The sequence below is a fragment of the Staurois parvus genome, unplaced genomic scaffold (genome assembly GCF_062004578.1).
Source record: "Staurois parvus isolate SC_StPar_1 unplaced genomic scaffold, SC_StPar_1.0 ptg001045l, whole genome shotgun sequence".
NCBI lineage: Eukaryota > Metazoa > Chordata > Amphibia > Anura > Ranidae > Staurois > Staurois parvus.
In genome coordinates this window covers 4558351-4584283 of record NW_028318841.1, presented here as the reverse complement: position 1 = coordinate 4584283, position 25933 = coordinate 4558351, and the positions used below count along the sequence as shown (strand labels likewise).

Genomic DNA, 25933 nt, shown 5'->3' with positions numbered 1-25933 from the left:
GATTGGCCAGCAAACTCGCCTGACCTGAACCCCATAAAGAATCTATGGGGCATTGCCAAGAGAAAGATGAGAGACATGAGACAGAACAATGCAGAAGAGCTGAAGGCCGCTATTGAAGCATCCTGGTCTTCCATAACACCTCAGCAGTGCCACAGGCTGATAGCTTCCATGCCACGCTGCATTGAGGCAGTAATTGCTGCAAAAGGGGCCCAAACCAAGTAATGAGTACATATGCATACTTATACTTTTCAGAGGTCCTATATTGTTCTATGTGCAATCCTTGTTTTATTGATTGCATGTAATATTCTAATTTTCTAAGATTGTGGATTTGGGGTTTTCATGAGCTGTAAGCCATAATTATCACAATTATGACAAATCACAGCTTGAACTATCTTGCTTTACATGTAATGAGTCTATCTCATATATTAGTTTCACTTTTTAAGTTGCATTACTGAAATAAATGAACTTTTGCACGATATTCTAATTTTTCGAGTTTCACCTGTATCTATACTGATATGGAATGGGTAATGTGTTACAAAAGTAAGGATGCCCCTTTGATGGAAATGAAAATCAACTGACAGAGGACTGGGGGAGGGGAGGAGCCTGAACATGGCGGCTGCGGGGAGCGAGTGGCTCTAGCTCGCTGGTAGGACCCGCTGCCCGACCTCCCTAGGGACCCGCTAAAGAAACCGCCTCACCGGAGTCTGGAGGGCAGTGGAGCTGAGCCCGGAGAGCCGGGGATGGCCGTGACACGGAGGCTGTAGAGACGCGCCGGTTCCCCCGGCGCTGTGTAGAGAGAGAGATCCAAGCGGCTGGGAAGTGAGGTGACGTGGAGGGCGCACGTGACCAGCCGCGGAGGATCTCTGGGGGAAAGCAGAGACCGGCCGGCGTCCTGATATGACAGGGAGCTGTTGCTCCTCTGTTACCGGCTTTTTAGGGCTCATAACCCCTGGCTTGCTGCTGAATATAACCCTCGGCCGGCTGACTGATCCTGGGCCAGGGAGACCCGGGAATACCAGAAGACCCACCCTGCGTCCCTGGGGCGAAGTTTAGAGAAAAAAGCGAAGCACAGCATCGGTGACCCAGAGGACTCCCCCCCCCCCCCCCCCCCCCCAGGACTGAGCTGATGTGAAGGACCTACATCCAAGCCTGGAGCTGCTGTTGGGGTGAGTGAGAGCTGATGTGAGCGTGTGGTGTAATAGACCCCTAAGTGACAGTGGGGGACAAAGGGGCTAAGGAGGTGAGGGGAGGATTCCCTGGGTCAAGAAGAGAACAAAAGAAGAGCCCTAGGTGCTTTAGGAGAGCAAAAAAAAAAAAATAAGGAAAAATTATAAGTATATCTGGTCCACAAATCACAAAGGAGCGGTATAACCCCATCTAGAGAATATAGAAGACAAAAGACATATAGAGGATATGAAGAATAAAGGCCCCAAGGGAACAGGGCTCAAAGGGTCTCAAACAGGCACGATAAAGTGCAAAAGAGGAAATGGACATTAGCTTAGGAAATAGCCCTAGATTATCACTGGATATGAATAGCTCCTGTAACCAACAAATAGCGGTTGGCTTGGGGAAACAAGATCGTGATGGTGAACTACAAGTACCAAATAAGAAGGAGATGATAGAAATGTTTCAAAATCTGGAGAAAATGATAAAACATGAAATGACAGCTATTCGCAATGATTTAGGACATTTGCTATTGAGAATGGAAGAAACAGAGGAGAAAGTTAAAACCCAGGCCCAAACCATAGATAATCTATGGAAAAAAACAATCCATCTGGAGAAAACTCAGAAAAAACTGCTCTAAAGGATGGAAATTCAAGAAAATAAAGAAAGAAGGAGTAACCTTAGAGTACGAGGAATCCCAGAGTCTGCAAAAGGGGAAACATTATATGAACTAGTTAATAAAATTTTAAATTTCATAAGAGACAGACCTGAAACAGACGGGATCAAACTAGATGGAGTGTTCAGAACAGGAAAGTTCAAACAAGCTAATGAGAAAGAAAGACCGAGAGATATAATTGTCCAGTTCCAAAAATTTGGGGTCAAAGAGGAGATATGGAAGAAGATTAAGGGAAGATCAGTGATTAAATATGGAGACTTGACTATCCAAATTTATGCGGATTTAACATCAGAGACTCTTTGGAGGAGGAGATCCCTGAGACCCCTGTTGGAGCAAATGAGAAATCAGAATGTGCAGTATAGATGGGGTATTGCAGCATCTCTAACTGGATGGAAAAATGGGGTTACAGCTTATCTGAGATTCCCGGAAGAACTGAGAGACTTTTGTGATAGACTGGACTTGCAAAGAGTGGAGATAGCTGGGTGGGAAGAAGAAGAAGAAGGAAGAGCAGTTACGGCTGATACAAGAAAAGAGGACTGGCAGCGGGTGGGGGGGAGAAGCAGGGAGGTCCAAGGGTTGGTGAGAGAAGGGAGAGAGAATTAAGTAAATAATATGTTTTTTCCTTTTTTTTGTGTTCTCTCCCATCCTCCCCTGCCCCACCCCTGTCGTTGTGTAAGCCCTTCAGGAAGCTCCGGTTAAGGGGGGGAATAAAGGTTATTGTCAAGCCCAATTGACAGAGAAAGGGGATCTGGGGAGGTCGGAGGAGAGGTAGCCGTCCATGGGCGGAGCTTACTCCCAAAAATTTTAAATCAATCGTGGAGTTGGATCCACAAATGATGTGTAGGCAGGTTGTAAGCCTAAAAATGGGTAGGGGAAAAATAAGGAAGGGTGGGTGGAGGTGGGGGGGTGAGATGGGGATTGGGGGGTGGGGATGGGCGAGGGAGTTAGGGTGGGAGAGAGTAGGGGGAGGGGAGGTTGGGCTAATATTCTGCAAGATAGTAGGGCCTAAAAGGAGGAGGCGAGTTAGAGGAGAGATAGATAGAATTAAGGAGGATGGAAGAAATACAGGTTATAACATATAATGTGAATGGGTTGAACTGCCCTGGGAAAAGATTTAAGTTGTTTAAAGAGCTACACCATAGGGCAACATCAGTGGTATTTTTACAGGAAACACATTTCGAGATAAAGTCAAATGTGAAATTAAAATCTAAATATTATCCAACATGGTATTATGCTGACTCTCCAATTAAAAGAGCAAATGGGGTGGCAATAGGGTTGGCAAAGAACATCAGATTTGAGGTGGAAGATAGAAAGACCGATCCGGAGGGGAGATTCCTGTTCTTGAAAGGTAAATTACAGGGAATAGAGTGCACGTTAGCCAATATATATTGCCCTAATAAAAAACCGGAAAACTATTTGAAGGGTCTGCTGAAAAAATTGATGGACTTTAAAAGAGGGCATTTGATAGTAGCAGGAGATTTTAATCTCTGCATGGACCCACAAAAAGATACAACCTCCCCTGTGCAGAGAGAAGGTGGTAGGTCTCTGAGAGCTTTGAAAAAAGCGATCCACGAGTACCAACTGGTGGACACCTGGAGAATAATGCATATGAAAGACAGAGACTATACCTTCTTCTCCAATGCACATGAGACATACTCGAGACTGGACTATATCCTAATAGATCATCAACTTATAGAACCGTTGGTTAAAATAGAAATAGAGATGAGTACATTCTCAGATCATGCCCCTGTCATAATGAAAATGGGATGGGGGAAACGGTGGACGGGAGGCCTAGGATGGAGACTAAATGAGGCCCTTCTTTTGGACGAGGATATAGCTCAGAAGATTGGGGAAGAGATTAAAGTATATTTTAAAGAAAATGAGACAGGGGAAGTATCGACAGCTACAGTATGGGAAAGTCACAAGGTATATATAAGAGGAATCCTGATTGCAATGGGAGCAAGGAAAAAAAGAGAAAGAAGAGAGAGGGTCAGTGGGCTCCTAAAAGAAATCATGGATTTGGAGCAGATACAAAAGAAGAAAATAACAAGAGAAACAAAACAGAAGTTAATAGATAAAAAAGATGAGCTAGAGAGACTGATGGAAGAGGAGAGGAAAAGAGTATATAATAAGGTACTAAGTGAAAGATATAGATGGGGAGATAGACCAGGAAAATACTTAATGAGAGCTTTGAATAAAAAGAAAAATAGAAATTATATAGAAAAGATAAAAAATCCGAAGGGGGAGTTGGTATATTCAACTAAAAAGATTATTAAAGTATTTACGGAGTACTATAGAAAGTTATATAATATTAGCCCCCAAAGCTCGTCAAAAGAAAATGGAGAGGATATTAAAGAAAAAAGGAAGACCTATTTAAAAAACGCAGGATTACCAAAGTTAAGTGAAATACAACTGAACTCCCTAGATGTGGAAATTTCCCAAGATGAAATAAAAGCAGCAATAAGAAGTACGGGGGGTGGAAAAAGTCCAGGACCGGATGGCTACACAGTTAATTACTATAAAAAAATATAGTGAAATATTGTTACCTAAGCTAAAGAAGTATATGAACGAGCTGGGAGGAGGGATGGAGAGTAGAAGAGAATCTCTTCAGGCCCATGTTGTACTCATTCATAAGGAAGGAAAAGACCCCTCTCAGTGCTCTAGTTATAGACCAATTTCATTATTGAACATCGATACTAAGCTGTACGCAAAGGTGCTAGCAAATAGGCTGAAAGATTTAATGCCAGAATGGATCCATGGAGATCAGGTGGGCTTTGTCCCAGGGAGAGAGGGTAGGGACAACGGGTTGAGAACTCTGATGCTAATCCAGAAAAGTAGAAAAGGAAAAGCCCCGGTGGTGCTGCTGTCGATTGATGCCGAAAAGGCGTTCGATAGAGTGGATTGGGGCTTCATGATGGACAACTTAGAAGTGCTGGGGATTGGAGAGAGAATGCGTGAGTGGATAGGTAAATTATACAGGGAGCCCACCGCAATTATTACGGTAAATGGAGAGAGATCAGAATCCATAGGGATGTCCAATGGAACAAGACAGGGCTGTCCTCTGTCCCCCCTGCTATATGTTTTGTCATTGGAACCTTTGTTGTCAATGATAAGGAATAGTGGTGCGGTAAAGGGAATTCAGATCGAAAATATAGAACACAAAGTAGCGGCCTATGCAGATGACCTATTATTCTATGTAGGTAACCCCCGAATAACATTACCAAATATAATGAAATTTTTGAAGGAGTATGGGGAACTATCAAACTTAAAAATGAATCCAACAAAAACAGAGATCCTGAACATCAATATATTAAAGAGTGAAAAGGAAAAGTTACAAAAAGAATTCCCCTTTATATGGAGAGAAAAAGATTTAAAATACCTAGGGATAAAACTCGCTCTCTCTTACAAACAACTGTATAGATTAAACTATATTTCCTTAATAAATGAGATCAAGGAAGAATTGAAAAGATTAGGAGGAAACCCATCATGGATAGGACGTATAAACCTAGTTAAAATGGTAATTATACCTAAAATACTGTATAGATTCCAAATGGTTCCGATCAAACTCCCAGAGGCTTTTTTTAAGATAATAAAAAAAATGATAACAAGATATATTTGGAGGAATAAAAAAACAAGAATATCATATGAAATACTGAGTAGGACTAAAGAAAAAGGGGGAATGGGACTACCCGACGTCAAGAGATATTATAAAGCAGTAATTTTAGCAAGAATTTATGATTGGACATTTAACCAGAAGGGGAAGAGTTGGGTAAAAATTGAAAATGCACTGAGTGGGATTAGTTTGAGTAAGATGATATGGATTCCAGCACATTTTAGAAAAATTAATGAAAACACAAGTAATTACACTCTAAATGTTCTAAGGGTATGGGATAATTTACACAAAAATATGAAATGGGAATTCAACTCTATATTAATGCCTCTTGCAAATACTGATTATTTCCCCCCAGGAAAGGATGAGATATCAGGGAGATGGTTTGAGAGGGAAGATGTGCAACTGAGAGATGTACTGGTAGAGGGGAAATTGAGATCATTTAAAGAACTTAAAGAGAAGAAGGGAGATATTTTTATTAGAATAGATGAGTGGAAATATCACCAACTAAAATGCTTTATTGGGAAATTACCAAAACCCTTGAGATTAAAGAAGGAGTGGAATATGTTTGAAAGGTTGTTAGAAACACGTAGAGATGGGAAACATGGTATTGCTAAAATTTATAGAATACTCACAGAATTAGACACAGACACAAAGTTAATTTTTATAACGAGGTGGGAAAGAGATATGGAGGTGGTGTTAGATGAGGATCAACAGAAAAAGATATTTAGATTGACACATGAGAACGTTAGTATGAGAGAAGTGGAGGTTAATTATAAATGTTTGACACGATGGCACATTACACCGAGTATTGAGCACAGGATGAGTGTGGAGAATTCAAAAATGTGTTGGAGAGGATGTGGAGAGATAGGCACGGTGTTTCACATGTGGTGGCAATGTCCGAAAATTCAGGCTTTTTGGAAAACAATAGTTAAATTGATAGAAATAATAACTGGAAATGACATAGGGTTAGACCCAACGATGTGTCTTTTACATAATGTTGAGACAACAGTAAATAAATATAAAGAATCAGGCGTATGGTATTATTTAAATGCTGCAAAAGGGTTGATACCCAAGTTCTGGCAGAAAACAGAGGTGCCGAAGGAGGAAGACTGGATCAACAGAGTAAATCAGATCAGTAAAATGGAAAAATCTTACTATATGCAGGAAGATAGGCTGGGAACATACTATTCGAGATGGGAAAAATCAAAAGTGAAAGAGAAATATAGAAAATCTTAAATTAGGAAGTTATTTAAAGTGATTGGGCCTCGTGAGACTGGAAAACTTGCAGAGGGGAGGGAGGGAGAGGGATGAGGGGAATGAGGGGGAGGAGGGGAATGAGGGGGGGGAGGGGAGGGAAAGAAAAGAGTTATTAGAAGGGGTAAAATAGAAATGTTAAGACTATTTAAATGTATTGTGTTTCTTTTTATGAAATTTTTTGTAATAACATGAAAAACCAATAAATATTTAAATTAAAAAAAAAAAAAACCTGACAGAGGACTGGATTCAAAGACACTCTGAAAATCAAAGTGAAAAAATGATGCAGCAGGCTAGTCCATTTTGCTGAAATTTCATTGAAGCAACTCAAAATGGTGCTCAGTAGTTTGTATGGCCCGCCCCGTGCTTGTATGAATGCCTAACAACGTCGGGACATGCTCCTAATGAGATGACAGATGGTGTCTTGGGGTATTTCCTTCCAGATCTGGACCACTGCATCACTGATCTCCTGGACAGTCTAAGGTGCAACCTGGTGGGCATCGGATGGACCGAAACATGATATTCCAGAGGTGTTCTATTGGATTCTGGTCAGGCAAGTGTGGGGCCAGTCAATGGTATCAATTCCTTCATCCTCCAGGAACTGCCTGCATACTCTCGCCACATGAGGCCGGGCATGGTCATGCACTAGGACGAACCCAGGACCCACTGCACCAGAGTAGGGTTTGACAATGGGTCCAAGGATTTCATCCCGATACCTAATGGCAGTCAGGGTGCCATTGTCTAACCTGTAGAGGTCTGTGCGTCCCTCCATGGATATGCCTCCCCAAACCATCACTGACCCACCACCAAAACGCTCATGCTGAATGATGTTACAGGCAACACAACGTTCTCCATGGCTCCTCCAGACAATTTCACGTCTGTCACATGTGCTCAGAGTGAACATGCTCTCATCTGTGAAAAGCACAATGAGCCAGTGGCGGACCTGCCAATTCTGGTGTTCAATGGCAAATGCCAATCGAGCTTTATGGTGCCAGGCAGTGAGCACAGAGCCCACTAGAGGACGTTGGGCCCTCAGGCAACCCCCATGAAGTCGGTTTCTGATTGTTTGGTCAGAGACATTCACACCAGTGGCCTGCTGGAGGTAATTTTGTAGGGGTCTGGCAGTGCTGATCCTGTTCCTCCTTGCACAAAGGAGCAGATACCGGTCCTGCTGATGGGTTAAGGACCTTCTACGGCTATGTCCAGCTCTCCAAGAGTAACTGCCCATCTCCTGGAATTTCCTCCATGCTCTTGAGACTGTGCTCGGAGACACTGCAAACCTTCTGGCAACGGCACGTATTGATGTGCCATCGCAGAGGAGTTGGACTGCCAATGCAACCTCTGTAGGGTCCAGGTATAGCCTCATGCTAACAGCAGTGACACTGACCCTAGCCAAATGCAAAACTAGTGAAAAACAGTCAGAAAATATGAGTAGGGAAAAAATGTCAGAGGCCTCCACCTGTAAAACTATTCCTGTTTTGGGGGTTGTCTCATTGTTACCCATCTAGTACACCTGTTGTTAATTTCATTAACACCAAAGCAGCTGACACTGATTAACAACCCCCTCTGCTACTTAAGTGACCAGATCAATATCCCAGGAGTTTGACTTGATGCTATACTATTATTAAAAGTGTTCCTTTAATTTTCTCGAACAGTGTATTATTTTTTAAACAAAAACTCATCCATGTGGTCTTTTATTAAACTCTCAGGTATCTTCCGAACTATAGATGTTAAACTAAAAGGACTAAAATTTTGATCCCTTTTTAAATATAGGCACCACATTGGCCTTACACCAATCCAGTGGCACTATGCTAGTCATTAAAGTGTCCATAAAAATTAGAAACAATGGCTTTGAAATGACAGAGCTCAATTCTTTAAGGACCCGTGGGTGTATGCCATCCAGTCCAGATGCTTTATTCACTTTAATTCTGTCTAATTCTGGGTAATATCAATTGTGAGCCAATGTAGATCATCTGCAGCTGTGTCAATACCATCCCATTAAGGACAAGAGCTCCCCCATGCTCCTTTGTATATACAGAGCTGTAGAAGGTATTAAATAAATTTGCCTTCTATTTGTCCCCAGTCACCCACTCTAGATTATTTTGTAAAGGGCCTACATGCTTGGAGCGGACCTTTTTACTATTAATATGTTTGAAATATCTGGGTGGGGGGGGGATTTGTCATGTTATCTTTTGCAATCTGTTTTTTTTTTTTTTTCATTTTTTTTTGTGGGGAAAAAAAAATAAAAATTCATGAATTTAGGCACAACTGGTTATCCGTTAGTATTTAGTAGCTTGTGCGAGAAGTGGGGATAGAAGGGGGTAGAAGGGGAGGCGTTCTTTATATCAGCAAGGGAGAGCTTCAGGCAGGGCTGCCCACAGTGCTTGGAATTTCAGTACAACAGAGGAACAAAAAAAAAAAAAAAAAAGACGCTCACTGGATTTCTGGAAGAAACAAAAAGGTATTTTTCTGTACTTGCAGTGCTTAATCTCTTGACGCTGACCGAATGCCTAGATGCGGCCACTAGTGGGCCTGAATGCCGAGTGGCTGCATAAATGGGACCCTGTTAAAACTACTGACAGTGCTGTGAGCGCACTCCCTGCACAGTAGCTGGTGGTGATCGGCAAGCTCCCAGATGCCTACTTGCGATCGGGAGCTTTCCGATCATGTGATTGCTGTGACAACCAATCCCAGCGGTCATATGACCCAAAGGCCCACTTCTGCCTCCTAGCTTTTGGAACCCTTGAAGGGCCGAAAGGCGCCCGGCGCCAAAGGGTTAAGAAACAAAACATTTGTACATGTGCATTTATTGCAAAGATGTACTAAATTTGTTTCTTACATTTTTTTTTTTCCTACACATACAGTTTTCAGAGAATTTAAGCTGCTTTGGTCACCTAGCATGTATTTTTTGCAGATGTCATGTTTCTACAGTACATGCTAGGAAAAGCAGCAAGACTAATGAGTTACCTTGAGCTAAGCATGTTCATAAATCTACGGCCAAGTGCAGTTATATTTGTGTGTGGTGTGTTTTTAGTGTCTGAATTCAGTCTATGCCTAGTATAAAAGTCAGAGACAGCCAGGTAACAAGTATTCCTAGGGGGAGGTCAGCAGGGATCTTGTTTCTCTTAGAACAGATTTCCTCTAAGGCTCCATGTACACGAGATACTTCTGAAAGATAGAAACTAACTGCTGGAAAATGTAGGTTAAAAAACATCTTTTTATCCATGTTTGCATACCGCATTTATGAGATTTTGCGTTTAGAAGCGTTTTTTAAAGATAACCTCAGGAGACCTTCCAAAATGCCCAGAATGCACTGAAAAACAGTAAAAAAATTAACTATTTCAGACATTTTGAGAGAAATAGAGAGCAGTATTTGTTGAGATTAGCGGTCTTTTTATCTGTAGTAGTGTCTAACATATTTTCTTGTGTACCAGGTCCATTTGAGTAATGATTTGCATGCATTTTTCATGATGAAAAAAAGGCTCTGGACAGCATCTGGAAATTGAAGAGTTAAAAAAAATTTCCAAATGCAAATAAATGCAGTTAACCGCGTTTTCAAGCGTTTGAAACGCTGATAAAATCTACTCCTGAACACAAGTTTGGTGCGTTCAAAAAAACGACTGTAAACTCAACTGCCTGTAAACGACAGTGTACATGGACACATAGGAAAACATTAGGGAGTGTTCAGGAGCTGCTGAAAAAAAAACCCAAAAAAAACCGCAGAAAAGCTCCTAAACTTGAGTTTATCAGCTGCAGTGTACATGGAGCCTAAATGTCCAATCACAGCCTGGAACATGGCTCTGAGGAAGAGGCAAGTCCTCGAAACGCGTCAGCCTATTGGATGTCTACACTCCCCATTGCGGACTGTTACTCAGCGCGGTGTTGACCCAGCTGTTCTTTTATGATGTGCCTTGACTTCTCGTTTGTGAGTACAACATGTATTTTATTCCTTATTAAACAATTTTTATGGTAATGCACTAGGCCTGTGCGCCCTCTCTTTGTTCTTTCCTCATTCAGTATATTTGGATTCCCCCGGTCCATTTGAGGGCAGCAAGGTGTGCATGTTCCAGGACATTCTTAATGTGGTTGTAGCCTGCACTGAGTCCATCCTCAAACCCAGGAGCATTTGTGTTTGCTGAATCACAGCCTGGAACATGTCTGGCTGAGTTGAACTGCACTGCCTAACTGAACAGGCGGTCAGGAACCTGGCTATGTTATTCAGCAAGGGTGGCCAGATCACAACTCTAGCAAAACAGAATTACAAAACAGTTTGGCAGGCAACAGAAATAATGGTTGTATTTTGACTGTGCATTTATCAGTTTGCCTGGAGTTCAGCAGAACTAGAGCTGTGTGCTCTATACACCAAAAACTCAGGTTGGAAGACCCATTACGATCATACATGAAATTCTGTGACGTTGAATTACTAAAACTGGAGTGCGCAAAATCTGGTGCAGCTGTGAATAGTTGCCAGTGAGCTTCTAAATTCAGCTTGTTCAATTAAAAGGGTAGCTTCACTTTTGTGGGGGAAAAAAATTAGCAAAGAAAAAAAATAATACAACGTAAACAAATGTGACACAAGTCATATTGCAATTGAATGTTATTAAAAATTACCTTTCCTTTTCAATCTGCAGTGCTGTAATTTTCTGTAAAATGCAAAGCAATATGGCTACCTGTGAGCGTTCTCTACACAAATAGTGTACAGATAGCCCCCTGAAAATGTAAATTCCTGCTTGAGCGATTGGCTTACGGATCTTCCCAGAAGTCAGATTTTTGGCATCCCCTGCAACAAAAATTTCATTTTTGGAGACACTCCCAATGGTAAACCATACCTACAGGGATGCAGACCCTGCCAATTTCCTCATTAAAGCCCTTCAGGTGTAGCAGCTGACTGATAATTATGAAACCACTCCCGTTGTACTTCACTCTGCACATGGACACAGACAAACTGCTTTCTTCAGAACAAAAGGTAGGAACCTGCAACAAAAACTGTTAATCTCTGCAATGTACATACATCACCTAGGAGGGGAAGGTTTTTATTTTCTCAACAAAAGTAGAGGTACTCTAAGCTTTGACAATAAAACCTGGAAGTTGATTGGTTTCCATGCAGAGCTGCACCAGATTTGGACACCACTATGTTTACACTGCAGCAAACTCATTTGATCACATTTCAGTGTGTTTCTTTTTTTTTAACAAAACATACAAACAATTTTCTAAAGCAGTTACTATGCAGCACCCACACACTACATTATATTAGCTCTAAAAGGGTCTGCATGAATGTTCACTGCACCAAAACTGCTACATACCCATTTGCAGTGAATCACTGGTTGATGTCATGGCAACTACTTTGGTAAGTCGTTATCTATACACAATAAATCTAAAGTTTCTCTAAAAGTGAGGAAATGACACGTACATGAACACAGCATACAAAGCACCTCTTCCATATATTCAATTTTAGAAAAGAGAACAATCTGTCAAAAAAAAAAAAAAAGTCATTGTCTTTTTTTTTCTAAATTGTAAAAAAGCCGCTAATGTTGCAGCTGGAACTGTGTGCTTTTTTTACTGCAGTCTTCTGCAAGCTTAATACAGCAAAAGGCAGAAAGAAAGAGGAAGTCTCTGAAATGTAGGTCACTGTACCCAATTGTGCTCTGGTTTCCTAGCAAATCGAGCTAGCTAACCCACAAACAGAGGAGGATGTAACTAGGCAACAGCGAGTCTCAAGAATATAATAACACTGTATTAATGAAGTATCTCACGCTCAATAATTGCAATTAAGTTTTTTTTTTCTTTTTATTGAACAAAAACGATAAAACATGAGAGTCAGTTCAATATGGAAAAATTAGCTCTCCTGTTTTAGCTGCATTTTGTGCTACGTAACCTCAGAGAATGAACACTGAACGATCCATATGCATTTTGTTCCAATATAATAGTGAAGGAGGTGAGAACGCAGCAAACCTCTTGGTCAGGTAACAAATTATTGTATTCTTTAAAAGGAACCTGGAACCATACAGTAATTGCAGGCACAGACAATGCACCTCTCTGCTCAAAGGGATTCTTATGAGCAGCATGTACCAAAGCATAGGTTGCATATAGTTTCTGATGGTGTACAGCTTCACTGCTTTGGTTTAAAGCTGAACTCCAGGAATGAGAAATTCTAACCTTGCCGTAGTGCCCCTTCACACTGCACTCATTTAGTCTAGGGGTGCACTGATAGAGAGTATTACTTACATTATCTGTGGCTCTGGTAGGCCCAGCACTCTTGTCAAGTTCTGGGCAGCACCTTGACATCATCCCGCGCAGTGCCATTAATACTGGCAAGCATGTGACTCTGGCCCAAAACTGCTTAGAGATGGCTGCAAAGGAAACCGTTTGATGGACCGAGGAAGCCTACTAGAGCAAGAAAAAAGCCAAGTACTACTCCTTATCCCTGTACCCCTAAATGTGCATGTAACCCTTTCATTGCAGGGGTACCCCACTGCATGAGTAGATTGTCTCATACCTGGAAGTTCAGCTTTAGTAGATGTCCAACCCCAAAAGATTGCTACATTTGCTCAATGTTTTTCTCCCACAGTAACCCCTGGTTCACATCTGTGCAGGTGGTGCCACTTCGGGACCTGCATAAATACCTGCAGCCGCACCACCTACACAAAGGAATGTGGTACCCACATGGGGTGACATTCATGTTAATGGCATGCCACCCGCACTGGAAACCTCAGCTCCTGTGCGGGCTGTGATTTCCAAGTAGTGCAGGGACGTCTTCCCTGCGTGTCACGGGGCACAAGAGTCCATTTAAATGAAGGGGCTCTCATGCCCATGCAAATCTCGGCCCACACAGATGTGAACCAGGGGTAAAGGCAAGCAGGCTGCAACAGTTGACTTTCTAGAATTACAACTGGTTCGAATTAAAGAGGTCAGTAGACTCAAAATGATTAGATTGACTTTCAGTAATGTGAGTGGATTGAATACATCAGTGGCTTTTTGTATCTCTGATACACAGTAAAATCTTACCACCTGAGTTCTTAACTCTGCCCCTTTGTTGTTTCCATTACTATTGGACTTTCAATTTGATTTACAGTAGAAGGAATACAGTACAAGAAGTGAGACTCCAGGACAAGGTATGATGCAGAGACAAACTCCAAGGGCAGGGATACCACAAAAATGGGGTCTCCTAGAGATGCAATTGGCCAGTGGGTGATTCAGCCCACCCAAATCTACACCTAGCTGTAATATTTCTTTTGCACAGAATAGCCCCTTAACATGTTATCCTATGGAAGTGAAATGATAAACATTGTAAATAGTATTCATTACCTCATTTGCTTGCTTTAGTCCAAATGGGCTTTTAAAGCATTCACCGAGCCCTGCTGAAAATGCTCAAGCTTTGTTTGATGCTACGAGAGACAGTCTACACATTCGAACAGTCCATTGATTTTACAGTTCCCACATTGCATTAAAAGAAAGACTTTGAACATTGCTATTTGAGCACAGTGTAAGCGTCACAACCCTGTAGCTGCATAATGAAATAAAATAAATAATGAATACTATTTACAAAGTATATTTTGCAGATTGGCTTTAGCCAGTAAAGTGTATGAAAGACACTGATATTCTGCCCATTCAGGGCAAACTGACAGTATCTGCACATTAGCCCCCAACGTTTCCCGACAAACATCCCTTGCCACTTCCATGCTGTAGTATCCTTGGCTGTCTAGGCTTCAGTGACAACTGGTGTTGGAGCTCATACAGGGGAATGATGTCATGGCAATCCCAGCCTGGTAATTGGCCACTCGGGCCCGAGCACTGTCACACAGGGCAAGTCATGGGTTCCCCCATTCCCCAGCAATTCCTCACTAAGGTGCCAAGGGTGGGCCTGTGTAAGTAAACATGCCTGCTGGAAGGGAGGGGCTAGCTATGTGTAGACACTGTCAACTTTTGCAAAGTGACAGTGTCTGCTCTTAGCTAGTCCCCCTTTAAAATGGTAAGCCCGTATTGAATTCAGTACACATGGACAGACAACTTGGGAGCTGGATTTTCTTTTTTCCTAGATAACGGTATGAACAGAAAATGTACATTTTAATTTCTGTCTTACAGGAGATATTCAGGATCTGCAATAATACATATACAGATGTTTCAGAAACAGTTTTATTTCATGGGGGGAAAGAAATTAAGACACACCTGTAGGAAATCAGCATCCAAATTATTATTATTATTATTTTTTTTTTAAATAGGGGAATAGGAAACCTAAAAGTGCCAGTAGCATCAAAGAATTAAAGTATGAACGTTTATCTAACAGACTCAACATTTGTAAAAGGAACATCTAGCCTGACAAGAAGCCCAGGTATCGACTGCGTGAAGACTGAACAACAGAAATCCTAACATGTTGGGCTAGCCAAAGACATCCACATTCATAGAAACTCTAGTCTTCAAACCAATTTGTCTTTATAATGGCCATAAAGCACAAAATACGTGGGCCTAAAATTAAAGTGATGATGATAGCTATTTTTTTAAATTTAAAAAAAGATGTTATACTTATTTGATATTTACTATTGCACATTTACTATCACTATTGCAAACAGCATTCTCCCCCACTATCGCTCTTCCTTTCCTGCGGGTGCCCCTTCAGCAAGCCATGTGCTGAGAGGGCACTCATGCAGGTACGCACTGAACTGTGTGCTTCCATAGACACACAAAACGTGGTTCTGTCACATCATCTGCTCCCTCCTCACAGAAGAGGACAGCGCTGGATCAGGATCAGAGGAACCAGGTGAGTGTTTAGGGAATTAGTGTGGGGAGTATCAAGACACGTGGCCTCAAACATTATAGTAGATACTAATGAGCATCCTTTAATGCAATGCTATGAAGGAACTCCCAGAAATAGCAAATGCCATCACATCATTTTCACAAACCTTTAACTCCAGGTTTTGAGCAACATTTTGATTTAAAATTTACAGCCAATTGTTCAATGTGCCAAATAAGTTCAATATAGTACCCGGTCAGGCTGGATGTGCTTGAAAACCTTACAGATGGCTTTGCATCCAATAGAGGTGAAATTAGTATATCAGTTTCTACACACTGAAAGGTATGTCAATAAAACTGTAAATCCTCCATTTGCATTGGACCCCTTGTGGTAAGAGAGGGGTCTTGACTTCCTATAATCCCTTACGAATGTAGAGCTACTGTCCAGTTCTTAGTACTGATTCTAGCAAACTAGAGCTCTACTGTAAAAATGAAAAAACACAGCATTTGCTATAGAGAAGCATTTTGTTTTATGGTACTGTTGCAGCATCTGATTTCACCAATTACTGGAGCTTTTCTTGAAATTGGAAGTCAGCTGTAAATCAAAGAACAGTCAATGCAGTTACCAGTCGTTAGATGTGGTGGCTGCATTAGTTTCCTTTTTATAGGCCAAGAACATTTTAAGAAACTACAGAAAACCGCTGTTGATCTTGCCAGATATGCAGTATCCTTTGTAATTGGCCATCTTCTGTAAACTACTATTTCCCCATACTCCACATAATCCTGATCTGAGTAACATCAAAGGTTCCCTCCATACAGTGGAGTCAGTGAGGACAGGACAGGGATATCTGCAGATTTATCAGGAGAAAAAGGGAAAACAGTGCACCCAGTACATCTAAGGACTAGTAAGCTTCACATTATTAGAAATAAACTACAATGAGCTCAACCATCAACATGAAAAATTCTAAAATGCAAGCAAAGCCAGCTGCCAAAAAATCCATTTGCAAATGTTGGATAAAGAAACCGTTGACTGTTAAGGGATACGTTTCAGTGTTGCTACTGGCTCTTTTGAAGGACACTTGAGAAAGTGCTTAAATAAATGTGTCAAAGGGTCATATTTCACCTGTACTTGCTATTGTTACATATCCATTCCATTTTTAAACTGGAAAGACTGCATAAAAGGGGCAAACAGAGTTCTGCTTTAACCAACCTCTTAATCTTACAAACCAAGGAACCCCATCGTACCTAAGTGGAGTGAATTTTTTTCTGTTGAACATCTAGCAACTTTAAATAAACAGTTTCTGATAAATAACCTAAGCCAAATGAAAAGTACAAAATTCATTACAGAAGAGGATCTGCCAATTCCCGTTGGCCGAGGTCTTTTGATCGCAAGGAAATGGAACTAAAAAATATCCATTTTGCTGCAGTGCAAAGGTATTACAATATCGGTTTTCAAGGTGCTGAGAGTGGGGATTCCCGAGAAGGTGAACCACTGTTGTCCTCTGGTGGAAAAACTGTTAGAGTACAAGCCCGGATACCCCCAAGGGATTCCGGTAGATCAAATACTTTGTGCCATTCATCTTTTTCAGGGTCGTACTTCTGGACAATTTCAACCATACACCTATTGTTCCAAGAATATCCTCCAACAACGTAAATTTTGTTCTCAAAAACTGCTACTCCAACGTCACTTTGTCCACGTAACATTGCTGCAATTGGAGTCCACTGGTCCAAAGACGGAGAGTAGTACTCACAGCTAAGGACATCATCGTAGTCGCTAGTCCCTCTGAAATGATTGCCACCAATGACATAAAGTCTGTCTCCTACAGTGCACATGCAGTGCAAGCCTCGAACTGTGGTCATTGGAGCTTTCTGAGTCCATTTGTCCGTATCTGGATCGAAACACATCAGTTCCTTCTGGAAAGTGTCATGGGTAATACCACCTGAAATGAATACCAAAACAGAAGTTATAAAATATGTAATAAATGTATTACAGATACTACCAGTCCAAGGTTGGGGGGGGGGGGGGAGATAGAGCTAGATGAAAATGCCTAACAACATGACTAAGACAGGGTATAACATAACAGCCTTAGTGCTCTTTCGCTATACTTCCTCAGCAGCCTATTTCTTCTACATTTACGCTATTCAAACATTGCAGCCTATATCAGACTCCGCAGCACTCAATATTTCTTGGAGTCCTCGTGTCCCTGGCTGTAACCTATGGTTCCTCCATTTTTAAATAGGAGACAGGGGCTGCTGCAGGAGGTATGTATAACACCCTCCAAATACAGAAAACTATCATTTAGATTTTTTAAATGGCGACTGACTGGGTCGCTTTCAGCTATAATCAGAGAATCAGAAAGTGCCACTCTGCAAACTTACCCTCTCTGTATAAATATGTTTGAGACACACTAACATATTTAAAGCGTTAAATCAACTTCTGAGCTTACACTAACTAGACAAAGGGGTTATGAAGGTAAAAGGTTTTTTTTAACCTTAATACATTCTTTGCATTAAGGTTAAAAAAAAACAAACCTTTACATGTCAGCTCCCCCTAGCACCCCCTTAAAATACTTACCTGAGCCAGATCTCGATCCAGTGCTAGGCCCGTCTGCAGCAGCACTGCTCTTCTTTCCCCTCTTCTCACAGGAGGCTCAGCAGCAGCGGACACCATTGGCTCCTGTTGCTGTGAATGAAATTCTGTGAGCAGACAGTGGGGGGTGGAGCGCGGGCGAGTCAATAGATGAAAGTCACTTGCTATGGGGCCAGTCGGTAGGCAGGAGGAGCTGGGAGCATCAGCAGGGGACCCCAGAAGAGGACAGGAGCTGTTCTGTGCAAAACCATTGCAGAGAGCAAGTATAACATGTTTATTATAGAAAAAAACATTAAACCTTTACAATTACTTTAAAGGTTACACAAGATTTAATGATTGGGTTTGGATCCATTTTAATCCATTAAAAAAAGTTTGAACACTGTAACTGCAACTTTAATACAGTATGCACTCACTGTTAAATACACTTTTGCTTTAAAGAAGCTTTATTATACTGTCTAAGGTTGGCCATACATGGGTCAGTTTTTTCCATTCAACTAGCCGGGCAGAACAAAAAAACAGACCCGTTTCCCCCATCCACACATTCAATGAGGATGGAGAAATCACCCCCCCCCCACCACTGAGCGATTGTAATTTGATACCAGGAAGACTTCCCCCTCTGTCAAAATACACAGATCAGCACTGAAGCCTACTGCCTGCGGTGCTCATCGAAGGGCTTTTATCCAACAGGGCAGATAACAGAAGTTGATCGAGAGATCTTGCCTTACATACACATTTAAGTGCATCAAGCGTTTTAGCGTTAATGGATTCTTCTGGCGCAATGTTAATTTATTCTGGCCATTGGAATACATAACGCTCAAATGCGCCTAAACGTGGCTAGCATTTAGATGCACTCAACAATTTTTCTGCTCTTCAGCTCCTCTTCTGAACTAGCTTTTTATGGATTTTTTTCAGCCTGTAAATGCTCTTCTTCTGATAGGCCTGTAAATGCCTACGAACACATAGGCCAACATAGCAGTGCTTTCATAGGTTAAAAAAAAAAAGCCAACCGCTGTAAAAGCAGCGTTTAAGCCCAGTGTGCATAAGGACTTACTAATAGATAAAGTTTACACTGTTGAAGTAAATCAATACCTGCTTTTTAATGTTAAGCTTCTGTAAGGTGACTTCTGCTTAACTTTCAGCACCTCTTTAATAAAATACACATCAGAGCAAAGCAGGGAAATTCTACACAAATCAAAAGAAAAGTTATCCTTTTTTCAGTGACTGTATCTTCCCATAAAAAGAATTCAGCACGTGTCCAGCAAGTAACAATTGCCATAAGAATATGGCATACACTAAATGTAGAAAAGAAATCCTGTTCATGTACATGCAGGAAGGGAATGCTGATCACAGGAAGGGTATCTATCTCCCTGCGATTAGGCCACTATGAAGAGAGCAGTACAGCTGCAGCTGTGGTGTATTGACTACTTCATTGTGAAATGAATATTCTTCCTCTGATGAGTCCCTCCGCGTGACACAAATAAAGACCACTTACACAAGCTTTGTTCAATGTGTATTGGAGAGTGTTTCGAAAAGTCAGACTGTTTCAGGCAAAATGGGTATGGAAAATCTATGGATTTAATCAAAGTTATGACTCAATGCTGAAGGCTTTACCTAGTGGTTTTGCATGAATAATAGAATCCTATCTAAATCCAGAGAGAAATAATACATCTTTAAAGATAAATATCTTAATGCCCTGATTGTATTATTTAGAGGATTCTATTACTGTTATCAGAAGCCTCTGGAATTCATAACCATTTTTCCCCATTTCTTATTTTAAAACATTAGCACTAGACATTTATATTTTTGATCTCTGTTATACTGGCAGGAAAAAAAGCAGCATCGTCTCCCTATTACACCGGAGAAGTAAGATGTTTAATCTAATACCAAAGCAGTCCTACACATACATTCATATTCTGCTCCATCAGCCACTTCTTATGCATAGAGGAAGTGCAAAGTAGATCAACTCCACTCTAAACAGCAATTTAAATTACCAACGTTCTTGACTGACGGTGAGATGTGCCTGAAGCTGTTGGTGTCTGTCTTAACTACATGTGTAGTTAAAAAAAAAAAAAAAAGGAATCTTACGTTTCACTTTAAAGAACCAAGAGGTGTCTGCATTTATTTAGCAGGCATTGCAAAAGTCTTATGACTTGGGGAACTCAAATCTCAACCCTGGGCTTCACAAACCCCCTTCGCTAATTTACACTGCCAGCCAACCCAGAGCCTATTCAGTTCCTGGTCTCTGCTGCTCTTAATGGTCTTTGAATCTGTGTGTGTTGGCCACTAAACACACATATGTATAGACCGTTTTGCTGCAAATGAAGGGGAAGCATCCAAAGCAAGAGTCACTTGGCTCTCCCACACCCCAACAACATAGCAGCAAATAGTGAAGTAAAATATTTGTCAACATTTTTGGGTAAGAATGTGGCTCACTCTTCTTCTCCCATGTGATGGTGCTGGTGCCTTGATATTTTCCCAGAGCTCTGGGCCTGTTAAGAGGTCCATAGCCCTGTGCAATTCTGGAAGAACTCAGTTTAAAGCTCACAGCGCAAGGGCGCTTAGTAGATAGTATATGCTACTGGAAAGGAGAGGGAAGTAAAGTGACCATGCTGTCATGCATGGACAATGAAAGGGTCCCTTTTAAGTGATACCGCCCTCTGCTACTTGCATAACCAATGTGTAATCTTTTGGTCATATAATCTGGGTAGGATCGGCCAAATCTAGGCCTTAAAGCAGAAATTCACCCAAAAGGTGATGTTCCACTTGTTTGCATCCTCCCCAACCTCCATTACCACATTTGGTCCTTTTTTCTTTGGGGGGGGGTAGCAGGTACCTGATTGATAGGTACCCGCTTCCGGGTCAGATTGCCAAGGCAATCTGTGAGGAAGTTCGTCCTCCTCCTCCCCCTTCCCCCCACAGCCTTCTAGGACACACACAGAACACGGAGACCATTCACAAAGCACAGAGCAGCTCGCACAGTAGGAACGCAGCTCTGAAGCCAGAAGGCTTCTTCCCTTACCAGGCGATTGCACCTTGAGGACATAGCTGGATCCTTGGACAGGTAAGTGTGCTTATAGCTGCTGACTTTTTTTTTTTTTTTTTTTTATAGAGCCTCCTGAATCCATCCAATGCATCACTAGGGTACGCATTACACTAATTTAGAATCTGTCCTGTAGGCCAAGGTAGGCTGTTTGGGGCACAGTTACAGCCCCTTGCCAGCAACTTGCAGAACTCAGTAACAAGCTAAAATGTGCAGCGGCTATATGCAGCTGGACAATGTCAAGCATGGACTTTCTGCTGCACGGGTAAAACCACCTGTGTGCAAGCCGCCTATGAGAGGGGTTATGTGCTGCAGAAAAATTAGCTGAATAAGGTAAGGATAAACGGCTCATAGGAACTCTTAGCAATTCATATTCCATGAAAAAGCAGCCTATCCAACTAATGCAAGAAATGCAATACAGTCAGTCCAGGTGGGATGACTGGTAAAGCTTGGAAAAGCACAAGAGTACAAAAATACAAAAGAAACACAGCATATTACAAAAAAATGTTGCATAGCTACCTGAAATGTACATGAGTCCACCAAATACAGTCCCAGCATGGCCATAGTGAGGCTCATTCATTTTCGCAACATAACTCCATTCATTTGTTCTGGGGTTGTAACACTCTACAGTGGCTGAATGGAACAAGAAAAATACATAGTTATTAGAAGGAACAAAACAGTGCAGAGCACAGCAACTTCTGCACTTTAAAGTTACACTGTCTGCCATTATTAATGTTCAAATCTAAAAATACAGCTTGAGAGCAGATACCCACAATTAGCCTTTTGATGTAAATCCACTTCATTTCCAGTGAACGGACTTTCCTGACTTTAGGGATAATCCCTGTCAATGTGCAATTTCCATGTCCAGTGACAGCACTTCATCAGCATTTAAGGGCACTATTACTAAACCAATGCAGGGGTTCTTGGTGAAAAAAAAGTAACATCAAATCGTAATAGCGGCTCTTACATAAATTTTACTTTTATCTAAGAAAGCTAATTCAACTTGTCAGCTTTAAAATGTTATTAAAAGACCTGCCTTTGAGCAGATACCAAAAGGCCATAATATTTTTGCTTTCTCTGGGCACCCCTCTTTTCCTGGTCTGCCTGGTCCAGTCAGAGCACCCTGATTGGACAGCTGGGGAGAAAAGCATATAATCAGGAGGGAAAAAAAAAAAAAAAAAAATCAACTTTACATGTTTCCCCATGTTGTTTCCTAGAACAAAGTGCCTTTGCAGACAGACAGGTTCACTTTAAGTTTGTGTCAATAATACAATGTTTAGCACACATCACAGTGACTGATACTCAATATTTTGTGAAATGTTACATTGATTTGAACAGCGTGCCGTTTAGTGTGTTCCAGAGAACAGAGACTGCACCAAAAGCAGGGTCTGAGTTATCCCTGCAGGTCTTCAGCCAGTGTTTAGCACAGTAAGGCTTTCTTTACATGACGGTAGCCAGTAAAAAACAGGCAGTTGAGATTTTTTACCACTTCTTCCTCTCTAGCTTTAAAGGCAGTTGGTACAAGGGAATACACATGCCTAGCAAAATGTAACCCTGTCACGTTCAGCAGGCAGTACCACCCGCCCACCAGGACCCATTCAAGTGAATGAGCCTCATCACTCTCAAAAGGCAAAAGTGATCATCTCAGAGGGCTACAGCATGTGTAAACAAGCCCCCCTAGAATGTGTACACAGCAGGAAATGACTAACAAAAGGAATAGAAAACATTTCACAGGACTGTAAATAAACACCCTGCAGTGATATATTCCGGAGTGACACTGCAACCTGTTCAGCACAATGTTTTTTGTTCAAAGCAAAAACTCACTTTATTATTATTTATTACTACAGGTACTTATATAGCGCTGTCAATTTATGCAGAGCTTTACACACACACATTGTACATTCACATCAGTCCCTAACCCTCAAGGGGTGTACAATCTAAGGTCCATAACTTACATTCAAACATATACATACTAGGGCCAATTTAGACAGGAGCCAATTAACCTGCCAGCATGTCTTTGGAGTGTGGGAGGAAACCGGAGCACCCGGAGGAAACCCACGCAGGCACAGGGAGAACATGCAAACTCCAGGCAGGTGGTGCCGTGGTTGGGATTCAAACCAACGACCCTAGCCAGGCGGAAGTGCTAACCATTTATCCACTGTGCTGCCCCATTTAAAATTAAACTTCAAGCAGATATAGGACACAATCAAATGCAGGTATATATTTATTATTTTAAATGTGGACTGATTTGTTGGCACCCTTACGTCTCATTGAAACAATGCTCCACTACCCCTAATAAATGATGAAATAGGAATTTTCCTTTGTATACTTGCATCATGGAGTAAAGCAAAGAAAGTGTGAAAAGAGAAATTTTTCTAGAAAGTGCCTTGGGCAGACTTGTTAAGATTAGAAATTGTAATATTTCAAATGTTTTTCTGTACTTCGTATACCATGTCTTCAATATTGTAACCAGTGAGCATATTTAAATGGAGAGAAGTAGTCTTTCTGCTATTAGTATCAGCGTGTGAACCACACTAAATATGGACCAGGAAAAGGAAACGAAAGAAAGAAAATGATAGACCAACATATCAAAGGTAAAGGCTGTAAGACTAATCAGCAAGAAGTTTGATGTTCCTGTGACTACAGATTTATTTATTTCAGTTACTTATATAGTGCCGTCAATTTACGCAGCGCTTTACATATTACATATTGTACATTCACATTAGTCCCTAGCCTTCAAGAGCGTACAATCTAAGCTCCATAACTCACATTCATGCATACACATACTAGTGCCAATTTAGATAAGATCCAATTAACCTACCAACATGTCTTTATTATTATTACTACGAGTTTATATAGCGCCAAAGGGTTTGCTCAGTGCTGTACAATAGGGGGGACAATACATGGCACAGTACAACAACAACAAACAACGTACGAGGGGTAAGAGGGCCCTACTCTTACGAGCTTACAATCTAGGAGGGAGGGGGTAAAGGTACAGTAGGAAGTGGCTGAGGGGGATGAAGTGGTGGGAGGAATGAGGGAGGATGGCCGTTAGGTGAGGGTGGGGTAGGCTTCCCTGAAGAGATGGGTTTTGAGGGAGCGCCTGAATGTGAATAGGGAAGGCGACAGTCTGATGGATTGGGGCAGTGAGTTCCAGAGGATGGGGGAGGACCTGGAGAAGTCCTGCAGTCGTGCATGGGAGGAGGAGACCAGGGAGCAGGATAGAAGGAGGTCCTGTGAGGAGCGAAGGGTACGGGTAGGGTGGTACTTGGTGATCAGGTTGGTGAGGTAGTCAGGGGCAGTGTTGTGAACGGCTTTGTAGGTCAGGGTTAGGAGTTTAAATGTGTCTTTGGAATGTGGGAGGAAACTGGAGTATCTGGAGGAAACCCACGCAGGCACAGGGAGAACATGCAAACTCTAGGCAGGTAGATGCAACTATTACGAAGTTTGTTGTTCATGGGAGTGTTGCCAACTGCCCTATATAGGGCGCAAGAGGAAAACGGACCCCAGACTGAACAGAAGGAAAATGAAAATGGCAGACAATAAGCCAAGGAAAACTTCCAACGATATAAAAGCTGAACTCCAAGGTCAAGGATACATCAGTTTTGACTGCACCATCCATCGACTGTTAAGTGGAAGCGGGCACAAAGCAAAATGATCCCAGAGGACTCCAACATTGAAAATCATCAAAAAGCCAGACTGGAATTTGCTAAAAATACATATTTACAAGCCACAATGCTTCTGGAAGAATGTCCTTTGGAGAAATGGGACAAAATTGGATGTTCATAAAAAACACTAAACTAAGCTACCAACTGTGAAACAAGGAGACTAGGCTATGTTTTGGTGCCTTGAATCTGAATTCTTTTGGAAAGAGCCAAGCATGCAGTCTGGAGAAGGCAACCTTCAAAGACAGGAGAAATTTACTCAAGAAGGGTAGGCCAAACTATCTGCTTGCTGGTAGGCGCCACAGAAATTGCCTCTAAAAGTTGTCAGGGTCATTTTCAACCATGCCATTTCCATTGGTTTAATATAAAATACTCTGTTGACTTAAAAATGCAAAAGCAGAGTCCGATGTTTATCAAATATAGAATAAAACACAATTCCTATTGATAGGGGAATCCCTTCCACTGACCCACTGTGTTCTCCAGGTGAGGGGGGAGCCACCCCCGCCGGGAGAACACAGTGATTATGACTAGCAGCTATAATAGACATCAACAATAATCGCATGTAAAAATCAGACAGGCTGCTTGTACTCAAGTGGATCGATCAACTTGGTTACATTCGACCTGCCCATACATGGTTTGAATCTCGGCCAGTCCCTGCTGAACCAGCCAAGATTCGAACCATCTATGGCTGGCTTTAGTACCTGAATTCAGATTGCTAGCAGCTTCTTTGTAGAGCTCAGACTGGGGAGGAAGAATTGGCAAAAAGTTGAGCTGCAGTGCAAGGAGCATGCTGATAGGAGGAGAGAGTTACAGAGAGGAGCTCATCAACTGCTGCGTCTCCTTTCACTGTCCAGTCACAGAGTGGGGGTAGGGAGTATATCTACCAGGTGTTAGTGAGCTACAACAAAGCAAAATCAGGTCTCCTTCCTTGCCAGAGTGGGCAGTACTGTTTGACGGGACTGTGCAAATTTAAAAAAATACAAATCCTCACAGATAAAACAACTCCCTTCTTACTGTATATGCATTTCATTTGTGTATTTCACGGCTTTGCCTGAAGCTGAGCTTTAAAGTGTAACTATGTGCAAAACTTCTTGTTTTAAATATTAATATTTTGGGTAGAGCAAGTGAGGGTTATGACCCCCATCTTTTTTTCCCCCTTTGCGTCCCAATAGGGAGATTTCACTTCACTGTGTCCCATAGCCAA

General features: G+C 41.7%; 1 protein-coding gene across 6 annotated transcripts in view; it reads right to left on the bottom strand.

Annotated features, from left to right (window-relative positions):
* Nucleotides 1-12469: 12469 nt before the first annotated feature.
* KLHL13 (kelch like family member 13) overlaps nucleotides 12470-25933 on the bottom strand; it is a 114013-nt gene continuing 100549 nt past the window's right edge. For all 6 annotated transcript variants that reach the window (XM_089657965.1, XM_089657967.1, XM_089657964.1 and 3 more), the window contains 2 exons: nucleotides 21584-21697; nucleotides 12470-17374 (listed from right to left, as the gene is read on the bottom strand). In XM_089657965.1, the coding sequence (XP_089514091.1) occupies nucleotides 16887-17374; nucleotides 21584-21697 (602 nt within the window). In that variant the 3' untranslated portion in view covers nucleotides 12470-16886. The remainder of the gene's footprint in view (nucleotides 17375-21583; nucleotides 21698-25933) is intronic.